Below are 19,909 nucleotides of genomic sequence, written 5' to 3' on the forward strand. Positions count from 1 at the left end.
ACTTAGAATGCTTTTCTACTATTTTTTCCCAATTATTCTTGTGAGAAACCTCACGAACTGGTAATTACGTCCATTGATTCTTTTCTTTTTTGCATCTTTCTTTTGTTTTTTAATTATAAATCACTGTTTAAATATTTCACTTTTTAATCGCATCTAATTGTTTTGTTTTTCGTTTGACAAATCCGATTTTTCCTTTTCTTTTCCTTCTCCTTCTGTTGAAGATCTACGAAAATCTGCAAATTAATAAGAACAAAAAAAATTTTAATTGATAAAATCTAAAGGTTGGGTTGAAACGACATCTATCCACTGCATTCAAGATCTATGCAAAAAGTTTAGTCTAAGCTTAGGGGTTATGATATTCCATATAAGCATCACGTGTTACTTGAAATCCACATTCAGATGTCGATTCAGCTCGAGACAAACTAATACATGATGTAGAGGAATGTAATTAACCATACAAATATTATAAGATGGCAAGAGTCTGATTACTTCCATTGTTTATTGATTCATTCATTGTATTTTTGGATGAACCTTATATGCATATTTCTGGGTTACAATAGAATTGTATAGCTTATAACTTTAAACGTATATGAAATTAACGTCACGTGATTGTTAAAAAAATTTATTTAAATATTTCATTGATAGAAGTAAATCTAAATAAAAACATGGGTGATGATGACATGACTAATTACCCAAAAAATGCCCATACCCACAGTGCATATACAGATTCTCTATGAAAGAGGATTAAAAGAAATCAGAAAATTAATTAAATCCGATTACTTTTTAATAAACTTATTCATCAATTAGTTAATATGCCATTTCAATACTTAATAGAATCTAGGGTTAGTAGTTCACTTGTCTGTTTATGATTCTAAATAATTTAAAAAATATATACACACACACACTTAATAAATTGTTCAACTCTATAGCGAACAAAATAAACATTCAATGCAGAAAATGTGCACATATATATCTCATTGGCAGTTTGTTGTCTTTTCTTCTAGCCAAGACCCTGGTTTTGGCAGAGTCTTTATTGAATCACCTGATGGCAATTGGATGCTAATATTTTTAGAAAAGGTATGCTCATGTTTGTTTTGCCTTTCTTTCGTTTCTTTCTTTCTGGCCATATGTGTGTATGTCTGCCTTTCCTTTGTGGCCTTCATATAATTCATTCATTTCCTTCATGTAGGCATTTGATACTCTTTTCACATCATTCGACATGCATGGCATGAATGGTGGATTTTGATGGGATGTGATCCAAAGAATACTAGATAGAGCTACCACAATGCAGGATTGTGTTCAGGTAACCTTTTTAACACTTCAGATACTTTTGATGGAAATTTGATGAGATTAACTAATATTGATGGCATGTTTTTTAGTGAACTAGACTGCAAAATGTAACATGGGAAAATTGTTGGGCCCCTTTTTAAGGAGAAAGATAAATAAGTGGCAACTTAACAATTTCAATTGTTTACTTTTAGTTATTTTTATTTTTGTGCTTTTTGAAAAAATTATTGATGTTAAACTATACAAACATCATAATTCATTGCTGAGTGTTTTTTTGTTAGTTCTCTTACATAGAGTAATAATAACCTTCTCTATAGATGGTTCTCAATAAAATTTGAAGATTGATATATATTTTACTAAGAAAACTCTATTTACTACGTATTTTGAAGTTTTCCAAATGGTTTTTAGAACAATGTCAACCTCTTTTGCAAATGTTTTTTTAGATTTAGAACCCATACTAGAATACAACCAATCAAATGTAGTAGATTTACTCATAGCCCCAATCGTCTGGTGATCAATTTTTCCTCACATCTCTCCTACAAAATCACTCCTTATACTTTTTCTCTTCAATCCCGAGGTATTTCTAGAATATATAGGGTTCCTAAAAATCATTATAACGCATTTTTCCATACAAGTGGTCAGAATTAGATACTTGTAAACTTAGAAAGAAAATGATAAGTCTTTTCCAAAATCATACTGCCAATCTCTAGAGTTCAAATCTCAAAATTCCTGCCGGGCACGTCTCACTTTTGATCTCTCTTTTTTTCTTTATTCTTTTTTTGACATCTCTTGTACAAGACTTCTCTCCATTAAGTTTTCTAAATGACTCCTATAACAAGTTTTAGGTACATGACTCCCAAGTCAGATGACTATAGGCACCAGGTTTATAAATACCCTTTGCAGACTAAATAAATTGAGTCAAAAAGGCTACGAAGAGAGGTAGAAGATGTATCACTTTTTCTTTCGATACGAGAATCTAACTTTTCATTCATTTTTTTTAAACATCTTATGTACAAAATTTCTTTCTATTAAATTTTCTAGATGACTCCTGTAGCAAGCTTCAGGCCGATATCTCCTCAGTTGTTTATGCCAAAGGGTATCAGGTTTCGAAATGCCCGTACGGGCTTAATCCACGAAAGAAGTAAAAGATGTATGTCGTGTATTTCATTTAAATGATCAGTTCCCATTTTAGACCCCTTAACTCAAACTCCTTCAATTAACACTGGGATCCGAAAACTCCAAACCGTCACACTTCTATGAAAACAAGCAGTAAGCTTCACACCCCTAAACTGATTTATAATAGTTTGGTTTTTATATGAAGCACTTGAAAAAATTTCTTCAAACCTAGGTCAATAACATCAACAATTAATTTCACTTTATTAAGTCATGCCCTAACATAAGCAATAAGTTAATTATAGCTATGTGTTCAAATAATCAAATCTAACATGGATATGTTTTCAAGTAAAAGCATATATTATGGTGTCGTCCAGCATCTAACAAAATATGTACTCAATTCAAACAATAAACATCATCATAGGTGGCAAGTCATTTAACGCTAAGACGCCACTTTTTTTTTTCTATTTACAGTTATACAGACCCGATCAGCAGTTGAAAAATAAATATATATTGGTTCCAAGTATCCTAATACCTACTCAACCCAAACTAAAATATTATATTGTCTCCAATGTATGAGCAAAAATAATCAAAATAAAGAAGTAAAGATCGGAAACTCGTCAGGGTAGATGTGGATAGGGAGAAGGATCAAGCTGGTTCGACTGGTAAATGTTATGACAATTGCCATTTTTTCTTATTGCTAGGCTTTAGTTTGTTGTTCCAAGAATATAAAATAAATATTAGTGGTAGCTTATAGGGTTTTAATAATGAATTCACATCAAAAAGTTTTTATATTCTAACTATTAGAAAAACTATCTAATAGAGCGTCATTTCTGCAAAAATCCTATAGTTAGGAAGAAATACGTCTTTCAAAATAGTTTGAAAAATGAAATGTAGGTACAACCTTAAGAATGCATATCACTTCAAAGTAAGCTCAATAAAAAGCTAGGATGTTAACAACGAGCCTCACTAAACGTGTCTAAATAAAATGAACGCAATAATAGATATGTCTAACTTACTAATGCATGTCTTAAAGTACTCCTTAAGGTGTGTTCAAAACAAACCATTAAATGCATTAATTCCTAAATTAATGCAATCCTTAAAACTAGGTATAATGCAATAGTTAATTAAAATAACGAAAATGGATAGAAAAATGGGCTACCTCCCATTAATAGTCTACAGCTCGACTTTTTAGGTGATGTCCTTAAGGTGGTTTAAATTGAAATGTTTCGCCCTTGCACTCCTTACAATTTGCAGCCTTGCATCTTTTTTTAGCTCTCTAAAATCTTGTCTCTATCAACAATCCCTCCAAATTTTGGTTTTCCCTTCTCATAGTTTTGTTGAATGGATAGCTCATCTTCATCAATACTTACACTTATTGAGGTCTGATGGTTGTTTGGATGTATTATGTAATTTAGAAACTTGTTGTTCATCCACTCTCAAGATTAGCTCACATTTCTCCATATCAATCAAGCTTCGACCTGTTGTTAAGAATGATTGTCCCTAGATTATTGGAATATCCTTATCTTCTTCCATGTCTAGAACAATGAAATTTGCCGGAAATATCAATTTACCAACTTTGATGAGTATATACTCAACCTTGCATATTTGATGTTTGATGCTTCTATCAGCTAGTTGCAATGACATCGATGTTTCTTTTCCTTCCCCTAATCCCAATTTCCTATATACAGATAAAGGTATTAAGTTAATAATTGCTCTTGTATCATATAAAGCATTAAAATAACCAATTTCTCCAATTGAAATAGGCAAAGTGAATCTCCCTGGATCCTTGAGTTTGGGAGGTAGTTTCTTTTGTAATGTTGCACCGCTCTCCTCTATCAGTGCAACAGTTTCAAATTCTAGAAGCTTTCTCTTTCTTGATATCATGTCCTTCAAAAATTTTGCATAGCTTGGAATCTGTCTTATTGCGTCTATGAACGGGATATTAATGTGGAGTTTCTTTAGCACATCCAAAAACTCATCAAACTGTTTATCTAGCTTTTCAGCATTTGTGGGAATGGAATGGGAACTACATATTCTCTGACAAGATTAGCTACCTGAGCTTGTGGATTGTCTGTATTTTCTTTCAAATTTTTCTCGATTGATTGTTCACACTCATCTACTTGCTTCTCATCTGTTGTATGTACTTTGTTCATAATTGTAACTAGTGTTTTGATTGTAATCTCAGGCAACTGTACTACATTCCTTGTTATGATTGCTTTGACAAATGGATCCTCAATTTTTTCATCCTCTAAAATACTTATGGCCATTTCCTGCTCTTTAGGATTAGTCTTAGTATTGCTCGGTAGTGTACCTGGTGCTCTACTTGATATATCAAGTGTCATCTGTCCCATCTGAGTTTTCAGGTTCTTGATTGCAGTACTGTGATTCTAAAGGGTTGTCTTTGTTCTTCTCATGAATTGATTATTTGCCTCCATGTATTGCTCTGTTTTTTCCCATAAGTTTACTAAACATCTCTTCCAACGGAGTTTTCTTCTCAGACTATTGATACTATTAACTATGCTATGATGTGGGATTTTGATTACTCAAAGAAAAATTTGGGTGCTTTTTCCAACCAAGATTGTATGTATTTATTTTGATGGTGTTGACCTCCTTTTACATATTCAATATGTTCAATATTTTATGCAAGAACTGGACAATCTGCTGTAATGTGATCTGCCCTACATTCTTCACAAGTTAGCCGCTTGACCTGTACTATATTGGTCGGCTGTGTTATGCTCTCAACCTTATGAGCCAGATAATCAATTTTGGTAGATAAAGGTGTATAAGTGTCCATCTCATATACTCCTATTGCCTTCTTATGAATAACTTGTTCAGAAGCCCACATGGCTTTGGTAGTTGCTACTCTCGTAGACAATTCCAAAACTTTATCAATTGTCTTTGTGGATGAGGAGCCATTGGATGATAAGTCTATCATGCTTTTGTAAGATGGAAGTAGACCTGCATAAAAATATTGGACTCGGAGACCTTCACTAATGCCGTGATTAGGACACTTTCGAAACATATTCTTGAATCTATTCCAAGCTTCATCAAAGCATTCGATTTCTCCCTACCTAAATATGCATATGTCATGTTTCAATTTTGACATCTTTGCTCGTAGGAAGAATTTGGTGCTGATTTTTTTAGCCAAGTCATTCCAAGTAGTGATACTGGCAATAGGCTGTCTAACCATTCAAGCGCTCTACCCCTTATGGTATGTGGGAATAATCACAATCTAATAGCATCACCTGATACCTCTTTATTTAAAGTATTGACACATCTCCAAAAATCAAGAGACATGTGTGTGGATTTTTATTGGCCCTGCCATAAAATTGATGTTCATTTTGAAACAACTAGATGACATTGGTCTTCAACTGGAAGTTCAGCTGTACAAAAGGAGGTAAACGATGCTAGATTGATTTTGAATGATTTGTGGAGTCAAAAAGTCTACAATTAGCATTTCCCTTCATCGACAATTGCCCCTTCATTCACTTGAATAATTAGATTATTTTATGCGTTGGCCATCTCTTGTTGTTGTGCTTCTCTTGCTCTCTTTGTCTACAATGAAAAATTCATTCGATTTTTGGATCAACTAGTATTAGTACACCGTCTCCAAAATTTCGCATAAAATGCCTGAAAGAGAAAATAGAAGTACTAAAATAACTTGATAAAAAAAATAATAAAAAAGTTTAAATTAGTGCCAAGATAAATGAAATTAAACTAAAATACAATCCCCGACAACGACACTAAAAACTTGTTCACAAAAATATCTTTTGAATTTAAACTATCACAAGTGTACTATTCGTCAACTAGTAGTAAAATGGATTTTGAGTCCAAGTATCGTCCCACACAGATTGTACGATTTAAATTCAAATTACCTTTGCCTTAACCAAAACAAGAGAAATTGATGATTTCTCAAAGATTAAATTCTAACCACTTAAATTATGGATGAATGCAGGATCTAAATTAATTAAAATTAATGCAATATTTAATTTAAATGAAAATTTTATATTAAAAAATTTTAATAATGAAAAACGTATTAAGAACTTGAATCCCCTTTAACCCGTAATTTATAAATTTGATAACATGATTCAATTATGGAGGCTAATATTACTAATTTGTTTAACAATCTCTCTCTCAAGTAGAATTAAATATATTTTTACATATTAACCGACTAATTTCTATGAAGGATGCTAACATATAAAATACATTAAAGATTTATGAATACTTAAATGTCACATAAAATATAGTGATATATTTCTATCCTCCTATCGGACTCTACAATAATTGACACAAGGAAAGTGTTACATGTACATAATTGTCTACATAATAGTATCCATAATTACACATGACATTGAATCTAACCTTTAATTCAAATCTCATACTTGCACATCAACGATCGGATGATTGCCACATCACATTATGGACACCTAGAATTTTCTTTAACACAATGTCTAACTTATTTTCCATCTCCCGAGGGTAAAACAAGCCACAAAATTCATACAATTAACGATCAAGTAATTATAGAGAAAATTAAATCTATATCAATCATTCCATAATTGAAAACGTGTTTTAACGTTAAAATAAATAAAATTCAAAAGTTAAAGTTCATAATACAAGGTTCATTGCAAATCCTAGTGCAAAATAATTTAGCCGAACATAATTTTGAGATTAAATAAAGAAAGGATAAAAGTCATCACAAAAAATCGACCAAACTTGAATTTATTTTCCAATTTTTTTCGGCTTCTGCGTGTCTTTTCTTCCCAATTTTCGGCTGCTGGTTTGCATGTACTTATATTCAATTCAGTTTCTCACCCTCCAAGCGGCCCAATCTGTATTTGTGCCCTCTCCCTCCAGCCGCCGTTTCTAATGTATACATGTCTCTCTCTCAAGCCGCCTCTTGTGGTTGTTTTCTGTTGGTATATATATGCCCTTGTCGGATTTCCATTTTTTTGAAAAAAAATACATTTTCAAATAGTGTTTCGACATTATTTTAAACACACATTCTTTAATAAAATAATATTACACGTAAATTTAAAATAATAAAATAATATATATTGCAGCCTTTTCTATCTCCAGCAGCCAGCTATTGTTCTCTGTTTTTAATTGCCTTAGGTTTTCCAATTGCAAGTGGATTTCAGCCCAAGTAAAAGTCATGCTAGGCCCATTTAATGTACAATCTTCTTCAATCCCTCAATTCTTTTAAGGGAAAATTTCATAACTAAAAAATTAATTATGGCACATTTCAAAAACAAGAAAACAAGTTTCAAATTTCTAAAATCAGATTTTTATTAAAAATTATTTATAATTTAATTAGTTAATTAATTATTTTATTAATTAAATATATTTTGGTCACAGATCCATACAATTTGGTCACAAATTAACAATATAATTAGTTACTTATTATTTTTTGGTCACAAATTAAAAATTTTATGTCACAAATTTTTTTACGATCACATTTCAAAAATTTTGTAAGTCACAGTTTGTTTATTGGTCACAAATCCAAAAATAATTAGTCACGGATTAATTTTCAGTCATGACTTATCATATTGTTGGTCACAACTTATTTTTCGATCACAAATTAAAAATTTTATAGGTCACATATTATTTTTCGATCATGAATCAAAAATTTTATAGGTCACAGATTAATTTTTCGGTCACAACTCAATAAATTATAAGTTACAAATACAAAATTTATAGGTTACATATTATTTTTCGATCACGAATAAAAAAATTTATAGGTCACAGATTAATTTTTCGGTCACAACTCAATAAATTATAAGTGACAAACACAAATTTATAGGTCACATTATTTTCAATCACGAATCAAAAATTTTATAGGTCACGAAATCAAAATTGTTATTGGTCACATCTAATTTGGTCGCAAATTAACAATTTAATTAGTCACTTATTATTTTTTGGTCATGAATAAGAAATTTTGTCACAAATTCTTTTATGATCACAATTCAAAAATTTTGTAGGTCACAGCTCGTTCATCGGTTACAAATCAAAAAATTTACAAGTCACGATTAATTTTTAGTCACAACTTATCAAATTATTGGTCACAACTTATTTCTCGATCACAAATCAAAAATTTTATGGGTCACGAACAAAAATTTATAAGTCACAGATTATAAATATTATAGGTCACAACTTAAAAGACAATCACAAATTATAAATTTTTTAGATCACACAATAATTCTTGGTCACAATTTTTTTTTTCATTGGTCACATATTGTTTATTAGTCACAGATTAACTATTTCGCTGGTAACATTCAATAAAATAATCTGTGACCACCATTAACATTTGCGACAACCACCGCCACCATCAAGGCAGAATCGCCACCACCAAGGCAGAACCGCCGCTACCACCACCCGTCAACAACACCACCGTCAAACGAATCAACATATCCACCTCAATAGATCACAGCCACCAACATCTCACTATTGCCCCCACCCACTACCACAACCACCGCTAACCACCACCAAAACACCAGTTCAGCCAAAACACCAAATCTGCCACCATAGATCAACCCACCATCTCAAAACAGTCAGTCAGCAGCACAGCACATTGCTAGAGCAACCACCATGCCGCCAATACCACCGTACCCTTACACAACAGCATGCCCAACCACCGTCCCTACACATCATTGCAACCACGCACCACCACCTCTTCCACAACCCACGGCACCACACCTGCGCAATACAAACACCACCACAAAACTCACTTCCACCACTAGTTCCACCATCGCCAAATCCCCTTCATTGTGTGAAACGCCTCTACCACCATAGCATTGCCACCATGGCAAAATCGATGCAAGGACGAAGTAGCTATAGCCGCAAAGTACCTTTCGACCGGCGATACAGGCGATGGGCAACTCACTATCGACCGGCGATATAGGCGCCTCTACTTTGGCGTCTTCTTTTTCCGTCGGGGAATAGAGAAAGAGAGAGAGAGAGAGAGACACGACAGAGAAATGTAGAGAGAGAGAATGTGGAAATTTAATTAGGGTTTTGATTATTGGAGTATATAATATATTTAGTAAAATATTTATTTTAAAAAAATATTAATTAAAATAAAGTATCTGATTTTTGAAATGTTAAACTACTCATATGATTTTAGAATTGTGAATTTTTAAAGTATGGAATAGTGTAATTTCCACTTCTTTTAAAGTGTTGAATATTGTCTACAAACTTCCTTCCAACGGCTAATTTATTCTTCTTTATTTTTCAATTGCTTTAAACGAGTCTATCACTAAAAAACAAAAGAAAATAACCCTAATTAAGTATAAATTAATAATTTGACACATAAAAGTTCAATATTATGGCTTAAATAAGTGCACAAAATGCACTTATCACCAATCCAAATCCAAAATCCAGCCGTTCTTCTTCCCAAAAATTTTCACTTTCAAAATAAAATCAGTGCAAAAGTAATTATTATTATTTTTATTTTTTTGGTACAGAAGTACAAACAACTAATTAATACAGCAAACTCCAAATAGTTATTCTCATGCCAAAGCTATAACAAACTCTAACAAACAAAAGATTCGAATATGATACCAATGTCGTGTATTTATTTTAACATGCAAAGCTATATATAAATAGTTTTCGATATTCAAGATCTATCACCATTGTGTTTAGATAGAATACGTGATATGAGGTATAATTTTGATGATTTTCATAAGTTTGAACGATTTTCTATCTAATCCATCATGATCTCAGATTCTCAACATACCATAGGTACAATTGTAAGCTATTCGCCATCTAACAGAAATCGACATGATCATAACAAATTTGAAACTCCAAACATCACCATGGTGGACTAGATAATCATTAAGAAATAAAATTTCATATCGAATAAAAATAAAAATATAGACCAATATATATAGATTTTGGCAACTCTTCTTAATAACGTTGAATTTTTATGATAAAACCTTAAGTCTTAATATAATATCAGAATCCATTAAACTTCAACAGATAATTGAATCCAATAAAGGTCTAAACAACAAGCATATAAATTTCAAGATTCCTTTGCTCAAATGAGCCACCATTTTGTGGGGGACATGTTAATAGATAAAATCTCATATCAAAATAAAGATGAAAATATAAACTGATATAAAAGGATTTGAGCTACTTTTCTTAATAAGACATCCTTTTAAAAATGGATCCTGAAGTCTTAATAAAATCAAGGGTAAACCTCAATAATAGACCTCAATCCTAACCCATATACGATATTGTATCCAGTAAAGCCAGCATCGAAGAACAGTTTTGCCCACTCTTTCTCAATTCTTTCTCTTCCATTAGCAAAAATCATCATGGACATATCGTAGAACAGCTCAGTTCCAATTCCTTTGTGGTCTTCTTTCTTGTTTCCAATGATTATATCAATAATTATCACTTTTCCTCCATTCTCCTTACATGGGATTGCTTCTCTGCATTTCTTCAATATTTTCACACAATCTTCATCGCTCCAATCGTGCAATATACATTGTTTGTTACAAATATCATGTCAAATGAGTAAATTTGATGGCAATACGATTAATTGTTTCTACTGTAAAAAATAATAATAATAATAATAAATAAATAAAAAAATAGTACTACCTCATCAGTTGGATTTGGAGCGTAAACATGGAATTAATTTGTATTAACAAGCGAGTTAGTATTTTGAATAGCCAATATTAATGAAAATCAGTTGCAAAATAATGTAAAAGTTTCGATTTTGTTAGTAGGATGTATAAACAAACTTCATATCTTGAGCAAAAGTGCATCTGCACGAGGAATAGTTTCAAACATGTTTCCTCCAACGTAGGTCAAATTCTTTGTCCCTTCTAAGCCCGCAATAACATGTGGAAGATCAAACACGATACAATGTAAGTCCGGAAAAGAGTCGACAATAGCTTTGGCCATTGATCCCGTGCCACCGCCGACGTCCACAATTGACTTCAACTTTTCGAGGACTTGTTTGCAATCTCTAGCAACTACGTTACTCACCAATTGAGTGTCACTAGCAATTGCTTTATTGAACAGCTGATTCATCTTCGGCTCCTGACTGCCATAGTCCCAAAATGTCCTTCCATAGGCCGTCTCAAAAGCAGACGAGTCCTCATTATTTTCAAACCATTCACTCATATGATGCCATGGCTTTATCAAGAGTGGATCGAGAGCGATTTGTAAAGACGGTAGTACACTCAAGGCATCATCTTTGAGGAGGAGACGAGAAGCTTGTGTAAGCCAATATCCCATATTTGAATCATCCTCAGAGACTTTTTCCTCCACGAAGAACCCTAAATGAGTTAGAATCCGCATCAGACGGTGCACAGCCTGTGCTTTTGCACTGTTGATGTGGAGGGCATCGACTAGCTCTTGAACTGTCATTGGTTTGCCATGCCTGTGGATGATATCTGGTATGCCTAGTTGAGTTGCACATTTGAGAGAAATGGAGTTCACGTAGTTGAATATGTGGTTCCAAACGTGAGCTTGAGCTTGTAGAAGCTCAGTAGATTGTTCTCCAATAGGTAATGCCATTTCTTGAATTTGAAACTTTTAGGAGTACTTAATGTTATTTGCGTTACCATTTATTCACTATATATAGAAACATGACAGAAAATGGCCTGCCATTTTAGAAACTTTTTCATATGATCTGTGCACATTTGGCAGCCATGACTAATTAAGTGAATATTATTACCGGTGGCCATCGAAAGTTGGTAAAAAATATCAAATTTGCACATCTTCTAGACTGTATATTTAGTAGTTCAAATTCAAATAAAACTGTCTCTCTCTCATAAGGTTTGTCTTTCTTAGTAACACCTGTTTTATTAATTGACTTAGTACAAATGAATGCAAATTTCCTTTTTTTTTTTTGGTTCCTTATTTATTGTTACTATTGCATGTATACTAAGCAGTGTTCTAAAAAGCTCGTTTAGACTCAAAGCTCAAGCAAAATGCCTCGCTTCGCGCTTCGCGGTTTGATTTTGTTTTTCAATTCCTAAATGATTGAATTTGTCCTTCATTTCTTTCCTCTTTGGTAGATGTGCTTTATTAGTTTTTTTATTTATTTTTATAAAAGTCTTTTATTTGACATTACTTTCAAGTTTTAAAAGATTTTATTTGTACAAAAGTTAAAAATGACTTTATCTAATTAGTTAAATAAGATTTAAGTCATGGTGTTATCCACGTTATGTAATTATGATCTTGACACTCATTTTATTACAAACTCCAAAAGTATGTTTGAAGTTCATATAACTATATTAAGAAGGACTTATCTAGTTTAAAATTGAAACTATAAAAAAAATCCTAATTTTTGCATTTTGAAAACTTGAAAATTGTATAATTGACTAATGGTATGAGTTATTAGGTAAATATTGTATTTTATAATATTAAATGTTTAATATTTATTATTTTAATTATTGAATGGTTTTTAAAATAAAAAATAATATTATAAATAAGAAAACAATTTATTTTTTTTTACGCATAAATCTCACCTAAACTCACAAAGCTTGAAGTTTCGGCTCCACAACTTGTCATGTTTTATGACTTTTAGAACATTGATACTAAGATTAAATACATTTGGCTTATTGTGAAGAAGTCTTCCCACAAGATGTGAAGAAGTGAAATTGGTACAATTTTTGCCAATTGTGTACAAGAGGTGTAGACCTAATTTAACTAATTGAGTTATAATTGTTAAAAAATTGAATCAAATTTGAAACCATTTTGTTAAAAATTTGAACAACTCTTATACCACTTTGTTGAGAATTCACCCAAATAATAAAGATGAAAATATATGGGCAATATGAAAGTAAATGATCACAAAGAAAACAAGATTTACCTAGAAACCCAAATCCGGGAAAGCCACAGGCAAAGATAAAGAATTCACTATAATTAATAGTAAGGAGTTATAAAGGACCTCTTTGGACCAATAACTAATTGGCCCATAGGTCAATTTCAATATGTGTTGTACATTACATATTTATAACTAAAGAATCCCTAACATATTCGGAGAATTAATACACGAAGAGTTTAATATAAGATAAAGTTTCAAAACAATGGGTAAAACCAATAATAGAGTACTTGGGATGAGATAAGGGTCAAAAAAGTTTTCAAAAAGGGGAATCTTTCTCCCTATTCTTATTCTTCTTAAACTCCTTCAAAATTTCTTCAAGACTACTATTAACTTCCAATACATCTCTAACTATATTTCTAATCAAATACTCAACAAGAATTTATGTCACAACCCAATTCTAAAAATATTTAACGAGGCACATGGTAACATTTCGCTATCATAGAGAAATAATGTAGTTCAAAGAGAAAGTACACAACCATAGAGTCGTGAATAGATTAGTAATAATTATGCCCTTTACATAGTAGAAATAGTGAGTAGAGAGATTTATAAAGTATTGAGGGTTTCTTAATTTTGTTTCTCCTGGTGTATGATCTACTAATTGTTGTTATTTCTTATATATCTAGGGAGAGATTGTAATTATCTTATTATAGTGGAATCCTTCTATACTTGTTCTTGATTTATTACCTCAAATTTTAGTAGGGTTTTCCTTGTAAGATCCTTGTGCTCGTTTTATTTTCAATTTCCCCCTTTAGTTGTGTTCTGTTCTAACTATCATGCATGCTCAATTTCATGATAACAACTTAATTTTTTTCTTAAAACTAGATAATGTTAGAGGAAAAAAAATAGATTTAACTCCCATATACTACTACGACCCGCCTATTGGATACGAGTTTATATGACCACTAGATGTCACATCAAAATTCCATTTTCCCCCATTTTCTGATAAATTCTCAACCATCGTGGTGGGAGACTGAATCTTGAATTAGTCATGCAAATATAGTCATGAACTTGTCAAATTCACGTTTTTCTTCTTCAATGGAGATGTTTATGCACATGACATTCCATTTGCAAGAGGACACTGAACCCAGAGTTAGAGCACACTTTCATGGAAACTTTTAGAAAATTTTGGGTCAAAGTAAGTATTCGGAACTTTTCACTAAAAAATGGACTTTAATTATTATATTAAAGAATTTAACATATTAGATTTGAACATGAGCCTGCCGTCGTCCACTGTTCCAATCCGAAATCCATCAAAGAGAATTCAAACTCTAGAATCGGCAGTCATTTGAATAACAATTATTTATTTGAAACTTTGTTCAGGAGATTACTAAAGTATTTCGTTGGCTTCAAAAGAAAAAAAAAAGTAAGTACTTCGTTTATCTTTTATTTTTTCTTTTATCATTAAAATACATAAATAGTGTATGCGTCATAAAAAATTAGTTAGATTAGAATGATTGTGAATAATATTTACTTAAGGAGATGTATTAATTTAGAATTTTGAAGATTTCTATAAAAAAAATTTTAAATGGGTGACTTTTCTGTATTTTATGGAATTTTGAATTACTTATATAGATTTGTTAAAAATTAATAGAGGTCTTCCATGAATTTCTGAAGACTAATTAAAGATTTTTATAGATTTTTAATGATTTTTCATCTTGCAAATTCATTATAGACCTGAAAAATTATAATTTTTCTTACTACCTAATTAAACTTTTATAGAACAATGATACCCACAAAATTTTCTTCGGCAAAGTGACTAGTCACAACCCAATCATTTAATTTTGACGCAAATAAAGTCATAAAAATTTTTGTATTAATTTCTAAGAACATAACCAAAAATTTTTCACAAAATTAACATAAATTCTAAAACACAAATTCTTTAAAAAAAAAAAATCAATTACATGGAATTCTACGTTTTGAATCAACTGCATATAATTTCAATTCAAAAGTAATTATGTATATATAGAATAATCATAAATTGATTACAGCAAATGAATTGAGGAGATATGAGAAAATCCTAGAATTGAAAGCAAAATAGACATTCCTTTTTTGGTTCTGAAATCTTCACAAATCTCAGAGTATAAGAGATTTTCTTTGAAATTTATTATCTATATTTTTTTACCAAAAGTCTCTAGAAGTCCACTAAGTAAAGAATTCTCCAGAAGTCACTGTCTATTTGAATACCTCATGACTTATAAATTTTTTTAAAAAATTTCAATTGAATACCTCATTACTTTTAGAGGCTTTTTAAATGTCTATTGAAGTCACAATTGAATCTATCTAAACTTTTAGAGAATCTTTAACGGTTTCAATTGAATACACCTAAACTTTTTAAATCCTCAAAAGTTTATAAAAGTCACAAATAAATACATCCCTTTGTATTCAATAGTTTTCTGAAATTAAAATATAAATTTTTAAAATTTTCATTACTTTTCGTGTTCTACTTTTTTTAGAAGTATTGTTTCTGCACGTTGACTGAGCCGCATTTTGTTTTCTATTTTCCATTTCCGCCGTTGCTCCGGCTAGCATTGCCGGTATTATTGGTTTACAAAGAACTGCCGCTAGCCACCAAGAATTTGACCTATCCAATGCCAATTTTTTCTTTTTTTCAAATTAAAATCATTGCAAAAGCTTTTCTTCATTTTTTTTTTTTTTTTTTTTTTTTTGGGGTTCAGATTGAACTGCAAACACTTGATTAATACAACAAACTCCAAAATAGTTATTCTCATGCCAAAGCTATAACAAACTCAACAAACAATAAAACATGCACAGCTATGTATAAATAGTTTTCAATATTCAAGCAACAGCATATTTATGTTTAGATAAAATATGTGATGGGAGGTATAATTTTGATGATTTTCATAACGTTGAATGATTCTGAATCTAATCCACCACGATCTCATATTCTCAGCATACCACAACTGTAAGATGTTCGCCGTCTAACAGAAATCGACATGATGAGAATAAATTCGAAACACCAACCATCAACATGGTGGATGGGCAATGGCCGACGGCGATGGCGGTGGCTTATAGAGAATTTGGCTTAGGCTTTTCTTATCTTTTTTGCTAGCAAGAATGTAATGATAATCAACAAAGTCAATAAAACCCTAATCCTGTATTATATATATACAGATTGAAAACCATAATATTATCAGGATTAGTAAACCCAACCTAAAGGGAATGGTAGTATTTTGATCTAGACGAGCTAGTTTCCTTTTATGATTCAAATTCTTTTAGAACCTAATTTTGATGCATCTTGACCTAATTTCACCACCTATAAATACAGAATAAGAGCTTCGCATGGGAGGATCTCTCTCATCTCTCAAATTACAATCATATCATAAAATCTATCGAGAAATGAGGAGCCAATTCAATATCTGTTAGAGTGGAAACGAGAACAATTCTTGCACGAGGTCGAGATCTTGTGGCTATGACGTGGCAAAAGGAGGTGATGGTGGTTGTGGAAGGCAACTACTGGTGGATACTTGAAGGATTACCATTGTCGATTATTAAAGATCAGGGTTAAGGTTTGTAAAATATTTAATCAACGAAGATTTGAGCCTTCAATCTCCTTACCAAAATATCAACATTATGTTCGAACCAAATAGCTATTATGCATATTCTAATGGTACTGCTGACCAAATCAATAGAATTTTAGTCGTTCGATTGCTTGTTTATGTGTTAATGTTTTCGACAAGCTTCATCTATCATATGTTTATCTTGTAATTATGAACTCAACTAACTTTTGTAATTGTGTATGGATGATTTTTATTCTTAAAGGTGCATACCTATATAAATATTGAATTGATCTCATAAGTAGAGAGATCATCAAGAACAAGCCTAAGAAGTACAGACTGAATCACAATGACAAGTTATGGAATGGCAAAAGTTATAAAACTGAGGACAACTCGAAGAATAGTGTACAATTTTATGGATAAACCTCAATGAGAGATTTGTATCCCAATTTATGAGCTATCTTGTATTGAGTGAAGCCAGCATCATATATAGAAGAGCTTTGCCCATTCTCTTTCACGTCTTTCCCTACCACCGGTATCAACCATTATTAACATATGTGAAAAGAGTTGGTTAACGATTTCCTCATCCCCCTTTTTGTCTTTGCTAAGAATCATTTCAATAATTATCACTTTTTCTCTGCTCTTTATTGAAATTGCTTCTTTGCATTTCTTCAATATTTTAACACTGTCTTCATTGTTCCAATCATGCAATATCCACTCTTTTTGTTGAATATAGAATTTAAATAAGTAAATGTGTATTACCTTGAACAATAAGTAAATATGTATTACCTCGAACAAGTTAAACTTTTAAATGATATAATTCAACATAATATTGGACCATGCCAAAGAATATTAAATTAACATGTTCTATGATGTAATTGTCAAGTTAATAAGTTAATTAGCTTCTTCCATGCAGACGAATAATGCAACTTTTAGTGGAACTAGTCAACGTTTAATGTATGTTGTACCTTATCATAAAGTGCTTTATAGGTGTTGTAAAAGTAATATTTGAATATGCGTAAATATTAATTAATTTAGAATTAATATCAGAGAATATATACGTGACAATGAATGTTACATAATTTATTTAATTTTAAAATAAGTAAAACAGGATTTTAATTAGCATACATGGCGTGAATAATAAGATGCATTATTGAATGTGAATGTTAATTAATTGAGAATTAATAATAGGGGATTCATACATTAATGAAAGCACAAATGTGACTGAATTTGCCAAATGTACATGTACATTGATAATAACTAAATGATTCGATAAATTAAATACATAATGAAAAACGAGAAGTAAGGTATTATTGAAATAATTGAATCATACTTTTAATAAGAAAAAATGACCTATACAAATTCTATCTTTATCGTGGCGGAAAGAGTAAAAAAATATCGAATTTCGATATCTTCTAGATTGTATATTTAGCCATTCAAACTCAAATAGAACTCTCTCTCCCCTCTCTAGTAACTGTGGAGGTAAGGGCTAAGGTTCCTCTTTATTAATAACAACTTTCTATCAATTGACCTGGTACAATTGAATGCAAAGTTCCTTTTTTATAAAGGTTAAACCCCAACTTTGAGGACTCCCGCCCCACCCTTAGAGCTATGTGAGGGAGGTAAATCGCGGGATGTGCCCCAATAAGCCAAGGAACAAAAGCTGCTTGTACACTGTGCCTACAAAGAGTCCAATTCCATGTCTCAGGAATCGAATCCCTACACTGCGGCTACTAGTAAGGCGTGAGATAACCTTACTCCTATCCTTTGCACCACTGGACTATGCCCCAGGGGCCAAATTTCCTTTTTTATGTTACTATTGCATGTATGCTACGATTTAATTCATTGGGCTTATTGAGGAAAAGTCTTCACACGGTGATGTGAAGAAGTGAATTTGGTGCAATTTAGACCGACTTTATCTAATTGAGTGGAAATTGTGCTGCCATAATTAATGAGGCACGTGGTATGATTTCAATATCATATAGAATGTTCAAAGGGAAAATACACAACCATATAGACATGTATATACTAGTGAGTTATGCTCCACATAGTAGAAATAGTGACTAGAGAGACACATAAAATATTGTGAGTATTTCTTATTTTAGGTTCTCCTATTATTGAGATACTAATTGTTGTTATTTCCTTATGTTTAGAGAGAGATTGCAATTAACTTATTATATATAGTAGAATCCTTATATACTTGTCCGTGATTTTTTACCTCATGTAAAATCCTTCTGTTCATTTTATTTTCAAATTTTCCTCCATTTCCTTAAGTTGTGTTCTAACTATCATGTTCAATTTTATAATGTTAAGTCTAAAAGTGTAATTGACGATTCTGTGGACAGAACGGACTAAATTGTATAATTGTAAAAGTCAGGGACTTAATTGAACATTGGTGTAAAAGTCAAGGACTTAGGGTACAATTTGTATAGATGAGGTAAATTAGTGTTCGAGTCGTTGAAGGAGTCCATGATGTCCAAGAAGATCACACAAGATCATCGGAATGCAATTGGAAGTCTAAATGATATCAAAGAGCCGCACAAATTATGTTCTGGATTTTTAGTCATAACTTGAAATACATTTTTCACATAGAAAATGTTGGAATTTGGACAAGGCTATCTCTAGAAAAATTGTAGCCCTTTGAGTTAGCTTTTCAACGCAATTGAATCACCTCAATCAGACATCGGACAAATAAGTTATGATGAAAGTACTGATGACTGCTCACTGTCGCTCGCTTCTCACTGGCATTTTGTTCGAGCGACAAAAATAGAATACCCTCGCTCGCTTCTCGCTGGCTCTCGCTTGAGCGACAGTCCTATACGGAAAAAACCCTATTTCGCATTTTTGAAGTGTTTTACTCGGCCCATACTACCTAGACACCTTCAAATATAAATACTCAAACCCTAGGACGAAATTGGAGTGGTTGCTACATTATTTTTTCATTGCAAAAGATATTCATAACATGTTTGAAGAGATCTAAGGTGCAATTAATTGGAGATTTCATCTACATCAATCTTGTGATTTGGCAACCATTGATTTGGGTAAAAACATTGAATCTACATAACCCAAAACACCTTACTTCCTTAATCGATTGAGGAAGGGACTCTCTCATTTGAGGATTGAGAAAGGTGGATTGAGGCACAGTTACAAGCAC

The 19,909-nt window shown here is 31.8% G+C and overlaps 2 protein-coding genes across 2 annotated transcripts; both read right to left on the minus strand.

Annotated features, from left to right (window-relative positions):
- Window positions 1-3,903: 3,903 nt before the first annotated feature.
- LOC111371913 lies at window positions 3,904-4,754 on the minus strand. The gene is made up of 2 exons (XM_022994065.1): window positions 4,458-4,754; window positions 3,904-4,359 (listed from the first exon to the last, which is right to left on the minus strand). Exons 1-2 carry the CDS (start codon window positions 4,752-4,754, stop codon window positions 3,904-3,906), a joined length of 753 nt encoding a protein of 250 aa, XP_022849833.1.
- Window positions 4,755-10,585: 5,831 nt separating this feature from the next.
- On the minus strand, window positions 10,586-12,043 carry LOC111372102 (trans-resveratrol di-O-methyltransferase-like). Its single transcript, XM_022994272.1, has 2 exons — window positions 11,152-12,043; window positions 10,586-10,888 (listed from the first exon to the last, which is right to left on the minus strand). The coding sequence occupies exons 1-2, from the start codon at window positions 11,923-11,925 to the stop codon at window positions 10,586-10,588; spliced, it is 1,077 nt and encodes a 358-aa protein (XP_022850040.1). The 5' UTR covers window positions 11,926-12,043.
- Window positions 12,044-19,909: the final 7,866 nt, after the last annotated feature.

Source organism: Olea europaea, chromosome 23 (assembly GCF_002742605.1).
Source record: "Olea europaea var. sylvestris chromosome 23, O_europaea_v1, whole genome shotgun sequence".
In the NCBI taxonomy this organism is placed as follows: domain Eukaryota; kingdom Viridiplantae; phylum Streptophyta; class Magnoliopsida; order Lamiales; family Oleaceae; genus Olea; species Olea europaea.